The following is a 19,850-nucleotide window of genomic DNA, read 5'->3' as shown; positions in this document are numbered from 1 at the left end:
TTGAGCTCAGGAGTTCAGGACAAGCCTGGGCAACATGGTGAAACTCCAACTCTACAAAAAATACCAAAATCAGCCAGGCGTTGGCATTGGTGGCTCAGGTCTGTAATCCCAGCTACTTAGGAGACTGAGGCAGGAGAATTGCTTGTGCCTGGGAAGCAGAGGTTGCAGTGAGCCAAAATTGTGCCAATGCACTCCAGCCTGGGTCACAGAGTGAGACTCTGTCTCAAAGAAACACACAAAGAACAAAACTGATTCTGTCTTGTAAATACCATATAAGTCCATCAGACGAAATCTAAGACACAGTATGGAATCTTAGTGTTCTTACATTTCCTGTATCTTGTAACTTACTACTTCATCATTACACATTATTACTCATTATAATCCACAACTATGCTAAGGAAGACGGAAATAATAAGAAAAGGGAAACACAATGGAATCACATATAAGCACAACAAAATAGTGAAATAAACTGTCACACTTTAGACTTCTTACAGTATTACCCAAAGTACTGCATTGTCGTTTAAAAAAGTATAAAAGACTGTCTACTACACTTGAGGAAAGGAGTTTAAAAATAAAAAAGCAAAGCAAGTATAAAACACTGGGGATACGATCTTGGAGGTCTGCTTTCAGTAGGGTTATCAGATTTAGCAAATAAAAATCCAAGTCATCTAGTTCAATCTGAATTTCTGATAAACAACAAAAGTTTTTCAGTTTAACTATGCTCGATCCAATATTTGAGACAAACATAAACATACTAGATTCTAAAGATGGTGGTGAAATTAATCTCCAAGTAACATCTCAGATTATCAGTCTTCAGAAACACACAGCCAGGTGTGGTGGCTCATGCCTATAATCTCAGCACTTTGGAGGCTGAGGCGGGTCAATCACCTGAGGTCAGGAACTCGAGACCAGCCTGGCCAACACGGCAAACCCCCATCTCTACTAAAAATACAAAAATTAGCCACATATAGTGGTGTGCGCCTGTAATCCCAGCTACTGGGGAGGCTGAGGCAGGAGAACTGCTTGAACCTGGGAGATGGAGGTTGCAGTGAGCCAAGATTGCACCACTTCACTCCAGCCTTGAAGACAGAGGGAGACTCCATCTCAAAAACAAACAAACAAAAAAACCACACACACACACACACACACACAAAGGATAAGTGAACAAATAATGCATTTCTAAGAACAAAAAAGAAACAGGGTATTCTCATCCAGAAACAATGCCATCAAAGATGTTTTACAAGAACAACCTGAGTAACCTCCTTTTCTCAACAGGTCTAACAATATTCTTTCATGTTTTATGATACTTGAGCATCACCACTAACTTATCTGATAAAAGGAGGTTTGTAAAAAGGATTTAGTAAATATTAGGTTGGTGCAAAAGTAATTGAGGTTTGCCATTAAAAGTAATGACAAAACTACAATTATTTCAGCAACAACATAACACTAACATTTCTAATAAATTTGTTCTCCACTGTCTCTTTAAAAAATATTTAAAATACAAAGGCTCCACTGGACCCAGATGATAATGGTGATGACTATTTTACTAGATTAAAGGCTAGGTGCACTTAAAATTAATTTTCCTGACATTGGTAATCCTGGCAATGTGCTAGGAATGGTGCTCTGGTACTTGTTTCTTATCTTCTTTTTTTCTTTTTTTTTTTTTGAGACAGAGTTTTACTCTGTCGCCCAGGCTGGAGTGTAGTGGCACGATCTCGGCTCACTGCAACCTCTGCCTCCCGGGTTCAAGCATTTCTCTAGCCTCAGCCTCCCAAGTAGCTGGAACTACAGGCACCCGCCACTACGCCAGGCTAACTTTTGTATTTTTTTTTTTTTTTTTTTTTGAGACGGAGTCTCGCGCTGTGTCACCCAGGCTGGAGTGCAGTGGCGCGATCTCGGCTCACTGCAAGCTCCGCCTCCCAGGTTCAGGCCATTCTCCTGCCTCAGCCTCCGAGTAGCTGGGACTACAGGCACCCGCCACCACGCCCGGCTAGTTTTTTGTATTTTTAGTAGAGAAGGGGTTTCACCATAATGGCCAGGCTGGTCTCAAACTCCTGACTGCAGGTGATCCACCTGCCTCGGCCTCCCAAAGTGCTGGGATTACAAGCGTGAGCCACCACGCCCGGCTATTTCTTATCTTCTTTAAAGCTCATACCTCTACCTAAAACGAACTATGCTTGTGCTTCCATTCTTGTCATGAACAGAGAGGGAAGAGCCAGCTATTCCGTTTCTCTCCAGAGAAGGTCACCCAAGATTTTCTCCTCACCTTTATATGTTTATAAGGTGGTGGTTTCTTGTCATTCTTTCGGTCTTCCTGCAGCTGTCTTAGCTCTTTTTGGGCCTTTAATTCCTCAAACCTTGCTGCAGCTTCCTGAAGAGCTATGAAAACAGACAGCACAAGTCACTTTCAAATCTCTGGATGGAATTATTTATTTATTCACTTATTTTTTACTTTTTCCTCTTTAAGTTGGAGAAACTCCATTTTTTACACAAAAATTGACCAACGCTATATGAAAAAGAAAACACATAACAGCTATTTTCAAACAGGTAATGTAGTCCGAAGGGTATTCAGACATAGTATTAAGACAAAACATAATCTAGAACTAAATGGCTATACAGACTACCACCCTTTAGATCACGGATGTCCAACCATTTGAATACGAGGACTTTTTTGCTTATCTGTGGTGGTGGATATCATAAAAATTATGCACTGATTTTTTTTTTTTTTTTTTTTTTTTTTTAGCTCATCAGTTATTGTTACTGTTAGTGTATTTTATGTTTGGCCTAAGACAATTTTTCTTCCAATGTGGCCCAGGGAAGCCAAAAGATTAGACAACCGTGCTTTAGATGAGAAAACAATAAACAGCTAAATGACTTTAAAAAGCCCACAGATACCATCTCCTAACAACTACACTTCATCTGCTTAGCAAAGTCACTGCCTTTAGGCCTTTCTTTCCTCAGTCCTAAACCTCGCACTTTTGGAAACATGCTACTTCTTAGGTGCCCCAGATATTGTGCTCACTCTCCTCTGGCAGAAATTCAAAGTTGAAGCTTTGTTCTCCTTCTTGCCTCTTATCCTAAGACTTGTTTTGTAAATATAAACTATTAGCTCTAATCATACACAGACCTTCATAAATAATCTACACTCAAGTCCTGTACTTTTTTTTTGAGACAGGGTCTCACTCTAACATCCTGGTTGGAATGCAATGGCACAATCACAGCTCACTGCAGCCTCGACCTCCTAGGCTGAAGTGATCCTCCCACCTCAGCCTCCCGAGTAGCTGGGACTACAGGCATGTACCACCATGCCAGGCTAATTTTTTTGTAGAGACAAGGATTTGCCATGTTGCCCAGTCTGGCCTCAAACTCCTAAGGTCAAGGTATCTGTTTGCCTCAGCCTCCCAAAGTGTTAGGATTACACACATGAGTCACTGTGCCCGGCCCCTGTATTTTCTCATGCTTAAAAGATTGCAATATCTGAAAAGTCCAACAAAATCTTAAGATTCTCATTCTGCACTTAAAACTGTAATTCATTATTCTTCACCCACATTAAAAACTCTGAGAATCCCATTCTTCCCACTTTCTCTGTGCCTTTCTCCAAGCTCTGTCATCCTTTAAAGAAACTCTCCCCTCTGACCCATCCTTTTTCTTCATTTCCTTGTTTGTATGTGTTCCATGGAGTCATCTAAATTGTCCTAAAATGTGCCCTTTCCAGGAGAATCATCTAAATTGTCCTAAAATGTGTTCTTCTAAGGAGGCAGACTAGGACATTATTCAGCATGTCCTAGTCTACCTCCTTAACATCTATCCAACATAAATCATATTCTCCATCCCCATGAACAATTCACTGTTAGTCTCATTCTTTCTTTCTTTCTTTCTTTTTTGGTGGTGGTGAGGGCAGGGGGTGGGTGGGTAGACACACAGAGTCTCGCTTGCTCTGTCACCCAGGCTGGAGTGCAGTGGCATCAGCCTCTGTCTCCCGAGTTCCAGCGATTTTCCTACCTCAGCCTCCCGAGTAGCTGGGATTACAGGTGCGCATCACCATGCCCAGCTAATTTTTTAAAATTTTTAGTAGAGACAGGGTTTCAATGTGTTGGCTAGGCTGGTCTCGAACTCCTGACCTCAAAGGATCCACCCGCCTAGCCTCCCAAAGTACTGGGATTATAGGCGTGAGCCACCTTGCCCGGCACAGTCTCGTCATTTCTGCCTCTCACTGATTTTCCCACGTGCAGCCTCTCACCTTTTAAACGGCCCAACAATGTCGCAGGCTGAAGTTTTTAAAACTCTGCTCTAATTAGGGATCTAGTTAGATCTTCATCCTTTCAGGAAAATAGCCCAGCACTCCCTCAACCATGTGCTGAAACCATCCCAAATACTTGGAGGTTGCTAACTCAGGATTTTATTAACAGATTCAACATGTGCTTTCCCATGTGATGTCTTCTTGATAAAATGTATCACATTTTAAGTCCTTTTCCTTCTTCAAAGTCAGTGTAGAGGTTAAGAGTTTAGATTCTGGCCCTATTATCAGAGTGAGAAACCTTCCTCTATCACTTACTGGTATTGATACATTGGGGGCAAGTACTTTAACATTAATGTGCCTCAGTTTCCTCACCTGCAAGATCAGGATGGTATCTACCTCATAGGGTTATCATAAGCACTTAAAGCAGAAAATAAACAATGAACAGGGTCTGGCAAACAAAAATGGTAATTATTATTATTATGATTCATTCCTCAGAGTCACTTAGTAATCATCTATGACTTCCAAACATTGCTCCCCAGCTTCCTCTTGCTCTGTTCCCACGGCATATACAATGCACACTTCTGCCACAATATTAACAATACCAAAATCCCAGCAGATATTTCGACTGCTGGTATCTATTTCAGATTCCCCTGCAAAAATACAAGTTCCAAGAAGTCAGAGGCACCTAGAAACCCCCTCACTGACGCAGAATCTCAGAGCTTAGGCAGGCTCAGACCTGAGGTATTCCTTATACTCCACCTTCTCCCCCAACCTCAGTGGTGGCCAGCTCTGTGCAGGCCAAAACACTGGTCACTTGATCCCTGACCACCTGAGATTACAAGACTCAAGACCCCAGCTCCTCAAGTATTAGTACTAATAGCACAGTATTATGTATTTTTGTATTAGCAGTAGAACTGATAGATAGCCCATATCTCTGTATAGAAATCACAAGACAAACAGGTTAAGTGAGGAGCTACTAAAATAACATGTGGCAAACAGAACCTTTGTTAAACTTGTTTCCTATCGACATTACTCTCATTCCCTAACCAGGAAGCTTTACCTGCTTAGAATCTTCTTCCATGCCACTTGCTTAGAATCCCTTTTCATCTCACCCTATAGACAAAATCTTACACAGATGCTCCTCATGTTAACAACTGGTTTACCTGGATATAACCCCATCATAAGCTGAGGAACATAATGGAAGTGCGTCATTGTAAAGCTGTAAGTTGGACCATTTTGAGTTCGGAATCATTTGTACTTTAAGGACCAAATATAATAAATAGCAAGAGATATATTATCTTTCGAAGGACAGCTAGAGGAAGAAGGTAATTACCACTAAGGGGATACCAATTATGTACTCTGCAGGGACACTTTTTGTAATCCCACTGAATTCCAAGAGCAAACTTTCTCCATTATATGATAAGAGAAAACCAGGTTCAAAGTTGATTCGACCACCTGGTAAGTAGTAAAACTAGTTCTGCTGATAACAGGGTACCCTGCCTTCATTGCTAGGCCAGTTTACAAAACTTTATTTTGATTCAGAGCATTTATGCTTTGACCTTTACTAGTTTGCTCTACAATATCTGGTGAATTTTGTTTCTTTCCAACAAGCTTTAAAAAAGAAAGAAAAGAAAAGAAAAGACTAAACTCCTTGGAGCCAATGTAGCTCTGCTAGAGATCTGAGCCTCTGTCTAGCAAACTGAAGTGTTTCCTCTATGAAATAGTTTCAAAACTCCATTATTTGATGGAATGCTGACAAAGCAACTGATAAGTCAAAAAAAAAGCTCAAGGAAATTCTAATTAAGTAAAGATTAAGGTTCAAAAATAATGAGTTACATGGGTCAACTTCCTTGCAAAATACGGTATTTGTAGCCACATAATGCCCTGAGAGGACAAAGGCAGTTTCAAAATGGAGCATATGTGAATTCTAAAACAGAGCAGACACTCAGGCAACAGAGGTATATGTTTGCCTGAGAAACAAAAAGGATAAAGTTACCTTTTTTATATGTCCCATCCACTCCTTTGCCCATCTTATCCTTGCTGCTCACATCACCCTCCATATAAGGGAAGACTCGGGCCTGGTGAGTCCACAAGTAGTCATTAGATCCAAAAAAGAGGACAGGGAACTCTCCCACATCATGTCTCATCTTATCAATATTGGAAGGAACAGCTCGAGGATGGCAGATCTCAGCTGGCCACCACCTGGGAAAGGTGAAAAGGAGAAGGGAAACCTCTAGAAAGCTGCAAAGCATTAGGAAAATAATCTACTCATATAAGCGCAAGGATTAGCAATGTCTGTCTGTCCACATTAAAGTCCATCTTACGTCATTCTTACAACCTAACTAGAACACAAACAATTGTATGTGCTAGAAGTTGGAAAACCCCTGCCCACATTCTTATATAGGCACACACTCCCTTAGACTCAATTATTCAACTTCAAGGACTCTACCTAAAGGAAATAATGATATAGGAACAGACACTTATAACAATAACATTCACTGAAGCATTATAAGAAGGAAAAACTGGAAAAAATATAAATGCTCAACATCAAGAAAATAATAGTATTACCCATGGTATACTATACAAAATAAAATAAAATTTGGCCTTTAAAAAGGAAACTTTCAATAATTATGGAAGAACAGCACCAAGAAGTCAAAACACAAACATATACAAACAAAATCAAAGAATGTAAATCACTACACAACCATTTTAGGGAGACAATATGGTATTACCTATTAAAGCTGGAAACCTCTATCTACCTACTTTACTCCAGAGAATGCCCTAGAGAAGGCCCTAAGCATATAAACCAAATATATACTTGTATATAAGTATATACTTATAATCAAGGTCCCAAGTATATAAACCAAGAAAAACTGACCAAATGTTCACAGTCCAAACAGGAAAATGGGTAAGTGAACTAGACATTATGTGACTGTATAAAGGAACAGTGAACTATGAATGAACCAGCATACTATACTATGATGAATCTCAGGGGCACAAAAGTGAATGAAAAAAGTTGCAGAAAAATATATCAACAATAATTCCTTTACATAAAGGTCTAAAACATACCAAAGAAAACATTAAACTCTCACAGAAGGGCAAAGGAATGAAAAACCTAAAATTTAGTACAGTGATTACCTCTGGGGGTAGGAGAGAATGGAATCAGGGCATGGAACAGACCTCAAAAGTACCAACAGTGTTCTATTTATTTAAGTGGAAGGTACATACACAGGTGTCACTTTTGTTATTCTTTAAAATTATGCATGTTACATCCTTTGTGCTTTCCACATTCAATCAAAATATTTTTAAAAAGAAAAAATGGCTGGGCACAGTGGCATGTATCTGTAGTCCCAGCTACTCAGGAGGCTGAGGCAGCAGGATCGCTTAAGCCCAGAAGTTTGAAGTTGCAGTGAGCAATGATCACACCACTGCACTCCAGCCCGGGTGACAGAGGATACCCTGTCTCAAAACAAACAACCCAAGACACAAAACAGTAATAATCTGTAAAGACAGTTATTTTGGATGGTGGGGGGACATAACTGTGGATTGATACATCTGGGAGTACATATGCTGAAGTGTTAACAATGTACCTGCCTTATGAGATTATTAGTGTGTTTTCATTAAAAAAAAACTTTCCAAAAAATATATAAAAGAAAAAAAAAATTTTCCACAGAGAACATGTATTATTCCTATAATTGCAAATCATAAAGTTAGGTTTCTTTTCCTATAAGGAAAAACATCAATAAGAAGAGGGGAGGAGTACCACGCCTAATTAAGTAGATCATTAGAAAATACGTTAAGCATTGTATCTGAGAGGTCTCAAGAAACAGAGGATAGTAAAAGAAATGAGTGCTATTCTCCAGGATTACCTGTATCGTCCAACTTTTACCCAGACAATCTCCCTGTAGTGTGGCTTTTTGCCTGCCTTACAGTCATTGCAATACCAGTTTCCTTCAGGGATATCAATGTTCAGGCATTCACGATGAAAAGCAGCAGGGCAAGAATCACAGCACAGAAGGCTGCCTCCTGTGGGAATAAAAAAAAGTGGCATTCAGACCACAATACCGCATTTAAGAACCCAGTTAAAATAGCTTTTGCTCAGCTCTTAACGAGCTTAGGGCTTATTAGTTTAACTGGTTATCCAGAAAATCTATGCTGAGGTATTCCCGCTCCAACATTCCTGAACACTGCTCCCCTGAAAGCTTGTTAGATTCACAGCTAATAAACATGAGACCCTATTGGCAAAATTAAGTTAAAGCAATGAAGTCACAAGGAAACCTGTAAAAGTCATGTATGTGTAGATCCATACACACATATATATATTTTTCTTCCTCTTCACTAAAAGACATACTAAATAAAAACATTATCAGTGACACACAATGACCAGAGTATAAACAGCATAAGCTTTATTTAACTCTAGTCAGGTTCAGATTGGAATTCTAGCTCTAGGACTACATGGCTTTGAGAAATTCACTTTCCTTGCTGAGCTACAATTTCCTCAGCGGTAAGGAGTTTTCTCTAATAAACAATAACCACATTTGTTTGAGGACTCACCTAGCTAATAAATCACCTAGTAGCAGCTGACACATAAGTAGTAACTCTATATGGTTAGTTCCTTCCCTCCTTTTAAAATTACTAACTTTTGGGCTGAGCGCAGTGCCTCAGGCCTGTAATCCCAACACTTTGGCAGGTTGCGGCGGGTGGATCACCTGAGGTCAGGAGTTACAGAATACCCCGGCCAACAGGGTGAAACCCCCATCTACTAAAAAATTAGCCAGGTGTGGTGGCACATGCCTGTATTCCCAGCTACTTGGGAGGCGGAGACACGAGAATTGCTTGAACCTGGGAGGTGGAAGTTGCAGTGAGCCGAGACCGAAACACTGCACTCCAAGCAGGGTGACAGAGCAAGACTCTTGTCTCAAATAAATAAATATATAAAATATAAATACTTTCAAAACACAGTAGTTTCAACAGATAGGCAGGCATTTTATTTTGTTGCCAGAAAGAAATGAGCCACACTGTTGCCAGAAATGAGCATGCTTCAAACATGCTAAACTCAAACATGTAATTCCAAGTTTTACCCTGAAGAGGGGAGTAAAGCCTTAGCAAAGAATATATTTGAGTTAATCTTGTTCTCACTGTGCTTCTTTCACCTCTTAAAATCCTACTATAGAAAAAGGCGGGGGTCTCGGCGACCGGAGGAGTTAGGAGGTGTGGGTGAAGATGGCGGCCGCCGAGGTTGCGAACTGCATCATGGAGGTGTCCTGTGGCCAGGCGGAAAGCAGCGAGAAGCCGGACGTCGAAAGCATAACGTCCAAAGATTACTACTGTGACTCCTACGCCCACTTCAGCAACTCCAGGTTTCACAACCATCACCTCTTCAAGGACAAGGTAGTGCTGGATGGGGGCACGGACACAAGCATCCTCTGCATGTTCGCCGCCAAGGCCGGGCCCGCAACGTCATTGGGATCGAGTGGTTCCACTAGCTCTGAATATGCGGTGAAGATTGTCAAAGCCAACAAGTTAGACCACTTGGTGACCATCATCAAGGGGAAGGTGGCGGAGGTAGAGCTCCCGGTGGAAAAGGTGGACATCATCATCAGCAAGTGGATGGGCTAACTGCCTCTTCTAGGAGTCCATGCTCAACACCGTGCTCCACGCCCCGACAAGTGACTGGCGCCCAATAAGCCTCATCTTCCCAGACCGGGCCACACTGTATGTGACGGTCATCGAGGACCGGCAGTACAAAGCCTACAAGATCCACAGGTGGGAGAACGCTTACGGCTTCGATATGTCTTGCATCAAAGATGTGGCCATCAAGGAGCCCCTAGTGGACCTCAAAACAGCTGGTCAACAACGCCTGCCTCATAAAGGAGGTAGACATCTACACCGTCAAGGTGGAAGACCTGACCTTCACCTCCCCGTTCTGCCTGCAAGTGAAACAGAATGACTACGTGCAGACCCAGGTGGCCTACTTCAACATCGAGTTTATGCACTGCCACAAGAGGACCGGCTTTTCCATCAGCCCCGAGTCCCTGTACAAGCACTGGAAGCAGATGGTGTTTTACATGGAGGACTACCTGACCTTGAAGACAGGCGAGGAGATCTTCAGCACCATCGGCATGTGGCCCAACGCCAAGAACAATTGGGACCTGGACTTCACCGTCAACCTAAATTTCAAGGGCCATCTGTGCAACCTGTCCTGCTCCACAGACTATAGGATGCGCTGAGGCCCGACTCTCCTACCCTGCACAGGCCCAGGGGCTGAGCCTCCTAGAGGATTGTGGGGCTCCCCCTTCCTCTCTCTCCCTCCCTCCGGCAGAGGAAGCTTTAGGGGCCTGGGCTGGGGGGATGGGGAGGGCACATCATGACTGTTTTTCATGACTTATGTTTTTATATGGTTGCATTTATGCCAATAAATCTTCAGCTGGGAAAGAACAAAAAAAAAATTCCTACTATAAACATACTTCTGTTGGCACTTTATATATAATTTATTCCCATGCTGACTTTTGCTTTTTTTTTTGTTTTAAACAGTCCAGAGATCTTTTATTTTTTTAACACCTATGATGCCATGAATTCATAGGGAATAGGTTCCAGCAGCTCAGGCTCCTTCCCATTGGTTCTCACACTATGCGTCTCTGAGTGGAGCAGGCTAGTGCTTCAGTTGAACCCAGGCAACTTTCTCTTCGGCTTCTTTTTCTCATCATTTTCCTTCACACGTTTCAGGAAGCTATCTTGGCTCTTAGAGTGCTTAATGTGCTCAATATGCACACTGAATCTTTTGCCAAGAATCTTGCCCTTGTTTACAACAATGCCAACAGCATGCTGGGTAACATTGTAGACTCTTTCAGTTTTGCCATGGTAACACTAGTGGGGCATTCCTTTTTGAAAAGTACCCATTCCCTTGATGTCTACAATATCACCTTCCTTACAGATTTGCATATATGCGGCCAAAGGAACAACTCCATGTTTTGTAAAAGGCTGAGAGAACATGTATCAGGTGCCTCTCCTCTTTCCCTTTGTGGTTTGACATTTTGGCGAATTACAGGAAGATGGCAGTTCCGGCCAAAAGGACCTTTACTTACTAATTCTCTTCAACAAGCTCTTAAAATAAGAGTGGAAGTTTTATTTACTTTTGTTGGGGCCAGGGGTGTGTTTCAGATCAGACTCCTACTTCAACTGGAAAAGCTCACCTTTTGTCTGTATTGTATAGTGAAGCTCAAATTCAGAGTAAGATTACATTTGGAAATGTATCTGCTGCTAAAAAACAAGTCTGAAGAACAATTATACAGTCCCAAACTCTATTTAGCTATTTTGGTAATCAAATAATCTAAGAATGGTACACTAACAGTGACATAAATTCAACTAGCCCAGTGGCAGGATACCTTCTGCAACATTCCTATTTATGCTTAGTCACTTGCTGAATTACAACTTGTTTAGTCTGCTTACATAGTCTTAGGAGAAAAATCTTCCTTTCATTAAACTGGCATTCATGATGCACTAGAAATATTTCATGTACAAAAAGGCACTCAAAGAAGGATATAACACTAAAAGAAACCTGGATAAAAGAAAACCCACTGAATAAAGGTCAAAGGTCAGAGCTGAGGGGACGAAGTGGCAAGCACCTCTGTATTTCAGGACACAGCACAATGCAGATTGAAATGAGGAAGAACATGAGGGAAGAAATCAATAGAACTACTCTGGGTAGATAGATGGGAAGCAGGAAGGAGGGTCTATCTAGTGACATAGAGGTAATGTATAGGAGAAAGCTGAAAAACCAGGAAGAGAGAAGAGGGAAACCTGCATGAGCCATTAAAATGAAGATGAAATGAGACACTTGGTGGAAGAGGGAAAGAAAGAGAAAATGCGTTTTAAACATACTGCTAAATTGAAAGGGTCCAATTCCTCACAATTTGAAATTTACCAATTATCCTACTACCCGGGTTAACTACCTTTAAGGGGGAAAAACAGTTGTAAGACTATTTTCTATCCCTGTTCACTAACCGCAGAATAATCTTAGTTTATGGGAGCAGTCCTTGGGCTTTTTGGCCTCAGGCTTTCCTTGAATTTACAGGACCACATTATGCTCTTGAAAATTACAAAGAAACCCAAAGTGTTTTTGTGTATACAGGATATACTACAGGTATTTGCCAGAGATAAATTTAGAACTAAAAAAATTTTAAGTTTCTAAATTCATTTTAAGTATCTAATTCATTTTATTATTTTTAAATTTTTATTTCCTAGTTCCTGCAAACAGATACTAAGAATTACTTCATTAAACATGATTAACATTTTAATAAAAACTATATGTTTCCTCATTTTTGTCACACAGGGTGGAGTGCAGTGGCGTGATCTCAGTTCACTGAAACCTCCACCTGACAGGTTCAAGAGATTCTCCTGCCTCATCCTCCCGAGCCACGCCAATGTTTTTTTTTTTTTTTTTTGTAGAGATGGGTTTTTTTTGCCAGGTTGGCCAGGCTTGTCTGGAACTCCTGGATTCAACTGATCTGCCAGTTCGGCCTCCCAAAGTGCTGGGATTATAGGCGCGAGCCATTGCACCCGACCCATTTTTGCAAATGTTTTATTTTTTTTGAGACAGGGTCTCACTTTGTCACACAGGCTGGAGTGCAGGCACACAATTTCAGCTCACTGCAACCTCCGTCTCCCTGGTTCAAGTGATTCTTCTGCCTTAGCCTCCTGAGTAGCTGGGCCTACAGGCATGCACCACCACGCCCAGCTAATTTTTGTATTTTTAGTAGAGACCGGTTTCGCCATGTTGGCCAGGCTGGTCCTGAACTCCTGGCCTCAAGTGATCCTTCTGCCTCCCAAAGTGCTGGGATTACAGGCATAAGCCACCGTGTACAGCCATTTTAGCAAATATTTTAAATTGCATTTGTTGCAATATGTTATTTGACACACATGAAGAAAGTATGGCCTCTCAGATATATTGCTGGAAAAGAGTGCTAAAATAACCTGTTCAATAACTATGGATATTCATTCTTTGATACTATACTAAAACTCCATAGTGTAGAGTTTAGTTGCAATGTGGAAACTGAAACTATGTCACTAAACTTAAAACAACTACACTAAAATTCATTAATCTGTCTTCTACTTTGAATGGATCTTTTACACATGCAAGGTTTTTAACATCATGTATTAGCTATATTAAAAATATTGCCTTGTCCCTACTAAAAATACAAAAAATTGGCTGGGCATGGTGGCACACACCTGTAGTCCCAGCTACTCGGGAGGCTGAGGCAGGAGGATTGCTTGAACCCGGGAGGAGAGGGTTGCAGTGAGTTGAGATCACGCCACTGCACTCCAGCCTGAGGACAGAGCCAGACTCCGTCTCAAAAAAAAAAAAAAGGTTCATTGAGTCATATGTATCTTCGAAATGGCCTATTACAATACTTTTAAAATCACATTTATTAATACTACCATGATCCCATCAGTAAGTACTAAGAAGCTGTCAAGCTGAAGGTAGAAGATAATAGTTTATGAAAATTTTAATTTTCACTTAAAAGCTCAAATTTTATCATTGGCCATTATTTTGCAGTTGTTTTTCTTGAATTGACAGGCTCACAGTTGTTCATTTTCAAGTAAATGTCTGCTACATATCCAAGCATGAATAACCACAGTTTATCAGTAACTCTTACAATTAAAAATGGTGTTCCATGAACAATGTGGATAGTTCAGCTTGAAACTCAGTTGCATGAGTGCTTTAACTCATGATAACCATCAGTATGCAAAGAAACTGCTTTATGTGTACTTCCCACTTCATCACAGAGAATAGGAAAACAATGTTCACTTCATGGACAGGATACAATAAAACTAAGGTTTTTTACTTCAAGAAACTTCTAAGGTGAAACTGCCATGCTTTTACTGCAAATAGGTGATGATACAGAACGCAATGACTGCTTATTTGTATTGGTTTGGAGGTACTGCCTTGGTTTATACTAAGGTGGCAGCAATTTTACCCATCCACTGACTGTGTACTATCTTTCAGATTTCAACTAAGTGAACAAAGCTTCCAGAATTAACTAAACTCCAGTCTTTGGCTACAGAGACAATATATCGCAAGTAAGGAAAATTCTTCTTTTACAGAATTATTGGCATAAACATACACCTGTTAATACAAATCTCCTTAGTGATGTGAATTCAAAATATGTGAGATAAGTCTCAACCAATTTAGAAAGTTTATTTTGCCAAGGTAAAGAACACGTCCATGACACAACCTCAGGAGATCCTGGCAACATGTGCCCAAGGTGGTGGGGGTACAGCTTGCTTTTATATATTTTAGGGAGATAAGAGACATCAGTATGTGTAACATTGTCATTGGTTCTGGGAGGGGCTTGGGGTTCCAGGTCATAAGTAGGTAAAAAACAAAAGGTTGCATTCTTTTGAGTCCTTCATCAGCCTTTCACTGAATATACAATTTAATCTGGCTCAGTGAATCTGCATTTTTACATAAACAATAGGGCAGAGAAAGCAATCAGGTATGCATTTGTCTCAGATGAGCATAGGATGACTTTCTGTCCCACACCAGTGAAGATAAGCTATCGGTTTCCATTGCCAGGGTGAAATTCAACAGAACAGAGCAATTCTCCTGTCTCAGCCTCCCAAGCAGCTGGGATTACAGGCTTCCGCCATCACACCTGGCTAATTTTTGTATTTTCAGTACAGACGGGGTTTCACCATGTTGGCCAGGCTGGTCTCAAACTCCTGACCTCATGTGATCCACCTGCCTCAGCCTCCGAAAGTGCTGGGATTAGAGGTGTGAGCCATGGCGCCTGGCCTGTAGCTGTAATATTGAGGAATAAAATGGGAGGCAGGTTTTCCTGATGTAGTTCCAAGCTTGACTTTTCCCTTGACTTAGTGATTTGGGGCTCCTGGGATTTATTTTCCTTTCACAGTGATAGCTATTTTTTTTGGCTGTTTTTTGTTTTGTTTTGTTTATGAGGTCAGTCTCACTATATTGCCCAGCCTGGTCTTGAATTCCTGGGCTCAAGCAATCCTCCCACCTTGGCCTCCTGAATAGCTGGGACTACAGGCATGCACCACCGTGTTCAGCTTCTTTAGTGATATCTTAAGAAAGAGGAAAGAAAAAGAAGGTATTGTTTTCTTGGAGAAAGTCATCTTGCAGGGAAAGTGGGTAATAACAAAGATAATTTTTAGAAGAAAATCAAACAAAATGAGGCAGGCTGTGGAAAAAGTCAGCCCTACAGAGAATTAAAAATGAGACCAGAGACCATTTAAACTTATTTTCTCACTGTGCAAGGGTTTTAATCATATCTTTTCATTTAATTGATGCTATGTGATAAATATGACTGTGTGATAGGGAATAGAGCCTATATTTTATAAACAAGCAAACCAAGACTTAGTAAAGCAATTTGACTAAAGAGACAAGCCAGAATTCAAACTTGGACTTCGAGATTCGAAGTATAATGCTCATTCTATTACATATATTGACTCTTTATAAAATTAGTCCCTCAGAATGTTCAGAGCCAGCCAGGTTTTCAGGACATTGTATAATTAATAAGTAGATAATAAAAAAATTATTTCCAAGTAACTACTAAATCAACAAAATAAAATCTCAAAATAAAAGAGAAAACTGAAGAACTGGTGCCACCCTCATCACCAGAAAAGATAGTGGAGCAAAGTCCACGAGGAACCTAGAAAAATACCATTACAAAATACCAATACCATTACCACGAACTTAGAAAAGTATCATTTACCTTTGTACTAGATATCCTTCTAGTACAAAGGCAAATGATGCCTCAAAGCAGAGAAATGAGTACCTGTGGGCTCACAAAAGTTCAGACAACCAAGAGAAAAACTGAAATAAGGAATTCAGAACTTTAACCAGTTAACATACTGGTGATGAGTGCTAAAATCTTCCATTTAACTAGCAAAAATCAAGTTGTCAGGGATGATAAGCATAGAAAAGAAAGTATGTGAAAGGTTAACACTAACTCTGTTCTAAAAAACAAATATTTTAAAAATGAATAAAATGGCCGGGCAAACTGGCTCACGCCTGTAATCCTAGCACTTTTGGGAAGCCGAGGAGAATGGATCAACTGAGGTCAGAAGTTAGAGACCAGCCTGGCCAACATGGTGAAACCCCAACTCCACCAAAAAAAAAAAAAAAAAATTGTGGGGCACAATGTTGGGCACCTGTAATCCCAGCTACTCAGGAGGCTGAGGCAGGAGAATTGCTTGAACCAGTGGGGGCAGGGTGGGGGGCAGGGTGGGGGCAGGGGTTGCAGTGAGCAGAGATTGCACCACTTCACTCCAGCCTGGGCAAAAGAGCGAAGAATAAAATATACAGAAAATTTATCTTTCTTCTACGTGATCTTTTAAGAACTAATATTCTTTACAATGAGAAAATATATAACTAAACTTCACAAATCCCTTCACTTTTTCCATCACGTTCACTCTTTTTCTATTAATTTGCATAAAATTGCTTGTTAAAACACAATTACATGATAATACTATTTTCAAGAATTGTTTCTATCTAGGTATCTGACCTATCTGCTGACATGCATGAATGTCTGGAGTAATGCTACTTAATATTAAGCAATGATTTTTTTTTTCTGGTGGTGGAATTAAGTGAGTTTTTGTCTTTACTGCTTCAATTGTTTATCATTTTAACAAAACTCAAGTCATTATTCAAAATAAGAAAAATAAAACTTCTCCCCATTGGGCAACAAAGCCAAGTTTTAAAAGTTCTGCTGGACAGGCGCAGTTCAGCACTCTGGGAGGCCGAGGCGGGCGGATCACTTGAGGTCAGGAGTTTGAGATCAGCCTGGCCAACACGGTAAAACCCTGTCTCTACTAAAAATACAAAAAATTCGTCAGGCATGGTGGCGGGCACCTGTAATCCCAGCTACTCAGGAGGCTGAGGCAGGAGAATTGCTTGAATGTGGGAGGTGGAGGTTGCAGTGAGCTGAGATTGTGCCACAGCACTCCAGCTTGGGCAACAGAGTGAAATGCTGTCTCAAAAAAATAAAAAAACAAGTTCTGCTATATAATCATTAATTTGGGACATCATTTCCTTAATGGCAGATGAATAGTATCATTTCTAATATTGTTTCCAGTGGCAATATGATGAAAAGTATTTTTGTTCCAATTAAAACATTGATTTAATCCCTTTTTAGACTACAAATAGAGGAAGAAGTGATTTCTTACCTTCTGAGCACACAAAGCACCAGCTAACATTAACATGCTCATGATTTCGGCAGCCTCGCCTAGGGGTAAAGTGATTAGGGCAGATGATACTATTAGATGCAAGGATCTTTGACCCAGCAGCCAGGCAAAAGTCATTGGCGTGGTATGCCACAGGACAGCGGACACAGCGCATCAATCGACCTAAAGCAGGAAAATCAGGGACGAGCAAAAGAAAAACAAAAATATTAAATATAAAAAGAATGTGAGTTATTCAAGTCTATTTGTTAGCATTGAAAAAATGTCACAAATAGAAGGAATGACCACTAAGATGATGGATCTTAAACATTTGATCCATCAAGAAAACTCAGATGGGAGCTATGTGATAAGTCTCCAAAAGGAACCAAATCCCATAACTGTCAGTGAGCCTGCTTCAACAAGGGAAAGCCCAACTCAAACCACTGTCCTGACAGCTAGGAAATCAGCCCCAGAATAAACAGGGAGAGGGGAGAGAACAATAATGCTTGCCTGGAACTCTGTGATTCTTAAAGCCTTTCAAGTGAACGAACCCCTCTACCATCTCCAGAGGAAATACATCTCCTCAAATACTTCATCTATTATAAACCATCACCGAACCACCACCAAAACCTCTAATGCAATCTGTAACAACAATTAAAAATAAGAAAGTAGCCAATAGTTAAACTGCAACTCTTTTCATTTTTCTTTGTATTAATAAAGACATGGGGTTTCCCTGTGTTGCCAAGGCTGGACGTGACCTCAAAGTCTGTGTGCTCAAACAGTCCTCCCACTTCCTGCTTTACCTTCCCAAGAAGCTGGAACTACAGGTGTACACCATCATATTCATCGAAACTGCAATTTTGATCCAACAAGTTAAATTACTTATGAGACCCATAAGGCCAGGAAATAATCCTAAAAAAAGTACTGACAGTCTGATTAAAAGAAACATCAACACTGCTAAATTTTGCCTCCTTAATCCTCTATAGAAAAAGTTAAGGCTCTTTTGGCACACATGAATTTACCAGCAGAGATACAGTATTGGGTTTTTCCAGGCGCGGTGGCTCACACCTGTAATCCCAGCACTTTGGAAGGCCAAGTCAGGCAGATCACCTGAGGTCAGGGGTTCCAGAACAGTCTGGACAACATGGCGAAACCCCGTCTATACTAAAATTATAAAAAGTAGCAGGGAGTGGTGGCAAGCACCTGTAATCCAAGCTACTCCAGGGGCTGAGGCATGAGAATCTCTTGAACCTCTGGGAGGTGGACATTGCAGTGAGTTGAGATCACACTGGGCAACAGAGCGAGACTTCCTGTTTTAAAACAAAACAAAACAAAAACACGCTGGGCGAGGTGGCTCATGCCTATAATCCCAGCACTTTGGGAGGCCGAGGCAGGCGGATTACCTGAGGTCAGGAGTTCGAGACCAGACTGACCAATATGATGAAACCCTGTCTCTACTAAAAATACAAAAATTAGCTGGGCATGGTGGCATGTTCCTGTAATCCCAGCTAGTCAGGAGGCTGAGACAGGAGAATCATTTGAACCCGGGAGGTGAGGTTGCAGTGAGCCAAGATCGTGCCATTGCACTCCACGTTGGGCAACAAAAGTGAAATTCCATCTCAAAAAAAACAAACAACAACAGCAACAAAAACAAACACCTTATCTTACCAAAGAGAACACATTTCAAAACTCAAGTTTACCTATATGCACAGACAGTTTTGGAAAACTCAGGTTTCACCTTAACTATGAAGCAGAAGAAATTTCTAGGACAAGAGTTTTCATTTAAAAAAAAAAAAAATGAACCCCCAATCCTGCCTTGACATGCATTTCTGAATGATATCACATATAGAAACCAGAGATATAAAAATGGCCCAAGGGGGTCGGGCGTGGTGGCTCACGCCTGTAATGCCAGCACTTTGGGAGGCTGAGGTGGGTGGATCACGAGATCAGGAGATCGAGACCGGGCGAGAGAGCAAGACTCCGTCTCAAAAAAAAAAAAAAAGCCCAGGGGAAGACTACACTCTGGTTTTCTAATCAATTAGGGAGAAGAGGACGTGCAGCTGAACACTTTCTCAAACTACATTTCATATGAAATCCAAATATTCAATACCCTACCACATAACCATATTGTGTTCTGTGGAGCCCTGGCACTGCCTGGCTGCTGAACTAGTTCATTATGTCCCTCTTCTCTCCCAAATACAATGTTGGTAATCTCTCTGATAAAACCTAGAGAGATACCATAAAGTGACATGATGGATTGCATTTGAAAATATCTGTTGCCGGCCAGGTGCGGTGGCTCACGCCTGCAATCCCAGCACTTTGGGAGGCCGAGGCGGGTGGATCACGAGGTCAGGAGATCTAGACCATCCTAGCTAACACGGTGAAACCCTGTCTCTACTAAAAATACAAAAATTTAGCCAGGCATGGT

The 19,850-nt window shown here is 40.9% G+C and overlaps 1 protein-coding gene and 1 pseudogene across 5 annotated transcripts in view; one reads left to right on the top strand and one right to left on the bottom strand.

Moving 5' to 3' along the window:
• The window catches only part of NSD1 (nuclear receptor binding SET domain protein 1), a 176,466-nt gene that overhangs the window by 24,638 nt on the left and 131,978 nt on the right, over positions 1-19,850 (bottom strand). For all 4 annotated transcript variants that reach the window (XM_025387635.1, XM_025387633.1, XM_025387634.1 and 1 more), the window contains 4 exons: positions 17,429-17,608; positions 8,110-8,266; positions 6,237-6,442; positions 2,267-2,379 (listed from right to left, as the gene is read on the bottom strand). In XM_025387635.1, the coding sequence (XP_025243420.1) occupies positions 2,267-2,379; positions 6,237-6,442; positions 8,110-8,266; positions 17,429-17,608 (656 nt within the window). The remainder of the gene's footprint in view (positions 1-2,266; positions 2,380-6,236; positions 6,443-8,109; positions 8,267-17,428; positions 17,609-19,850) is intronic.
• LOC112625997 lies at positions 9,464-10,666 on the top strand (annotated as a pseudogene). The gene has a single exon (XR_003119813.1). The product of XR_003119813.1 is annotated as a protein arginine N-methyltransferase 1 pseudogene (transcript).

This window comes from Theropithecus gelada, chromosome 6, assembly GCF_003255815.1.
Source record: "Theropithecus gelada isolate Dixy chromosome 6, Tgel_1.0, whole genome shotgun sequence".
Lineage (NCBI taxonomy): Eukaryota > Metazoa > Chordata > Mammalia > Primates > Cercopithecidae > Theropithecus > Theropithecus gelada.
Note: the sequence above shows the minus strand (reverse complement) of the source record. Positions and strands in the feature narration are given on the sequence as shown.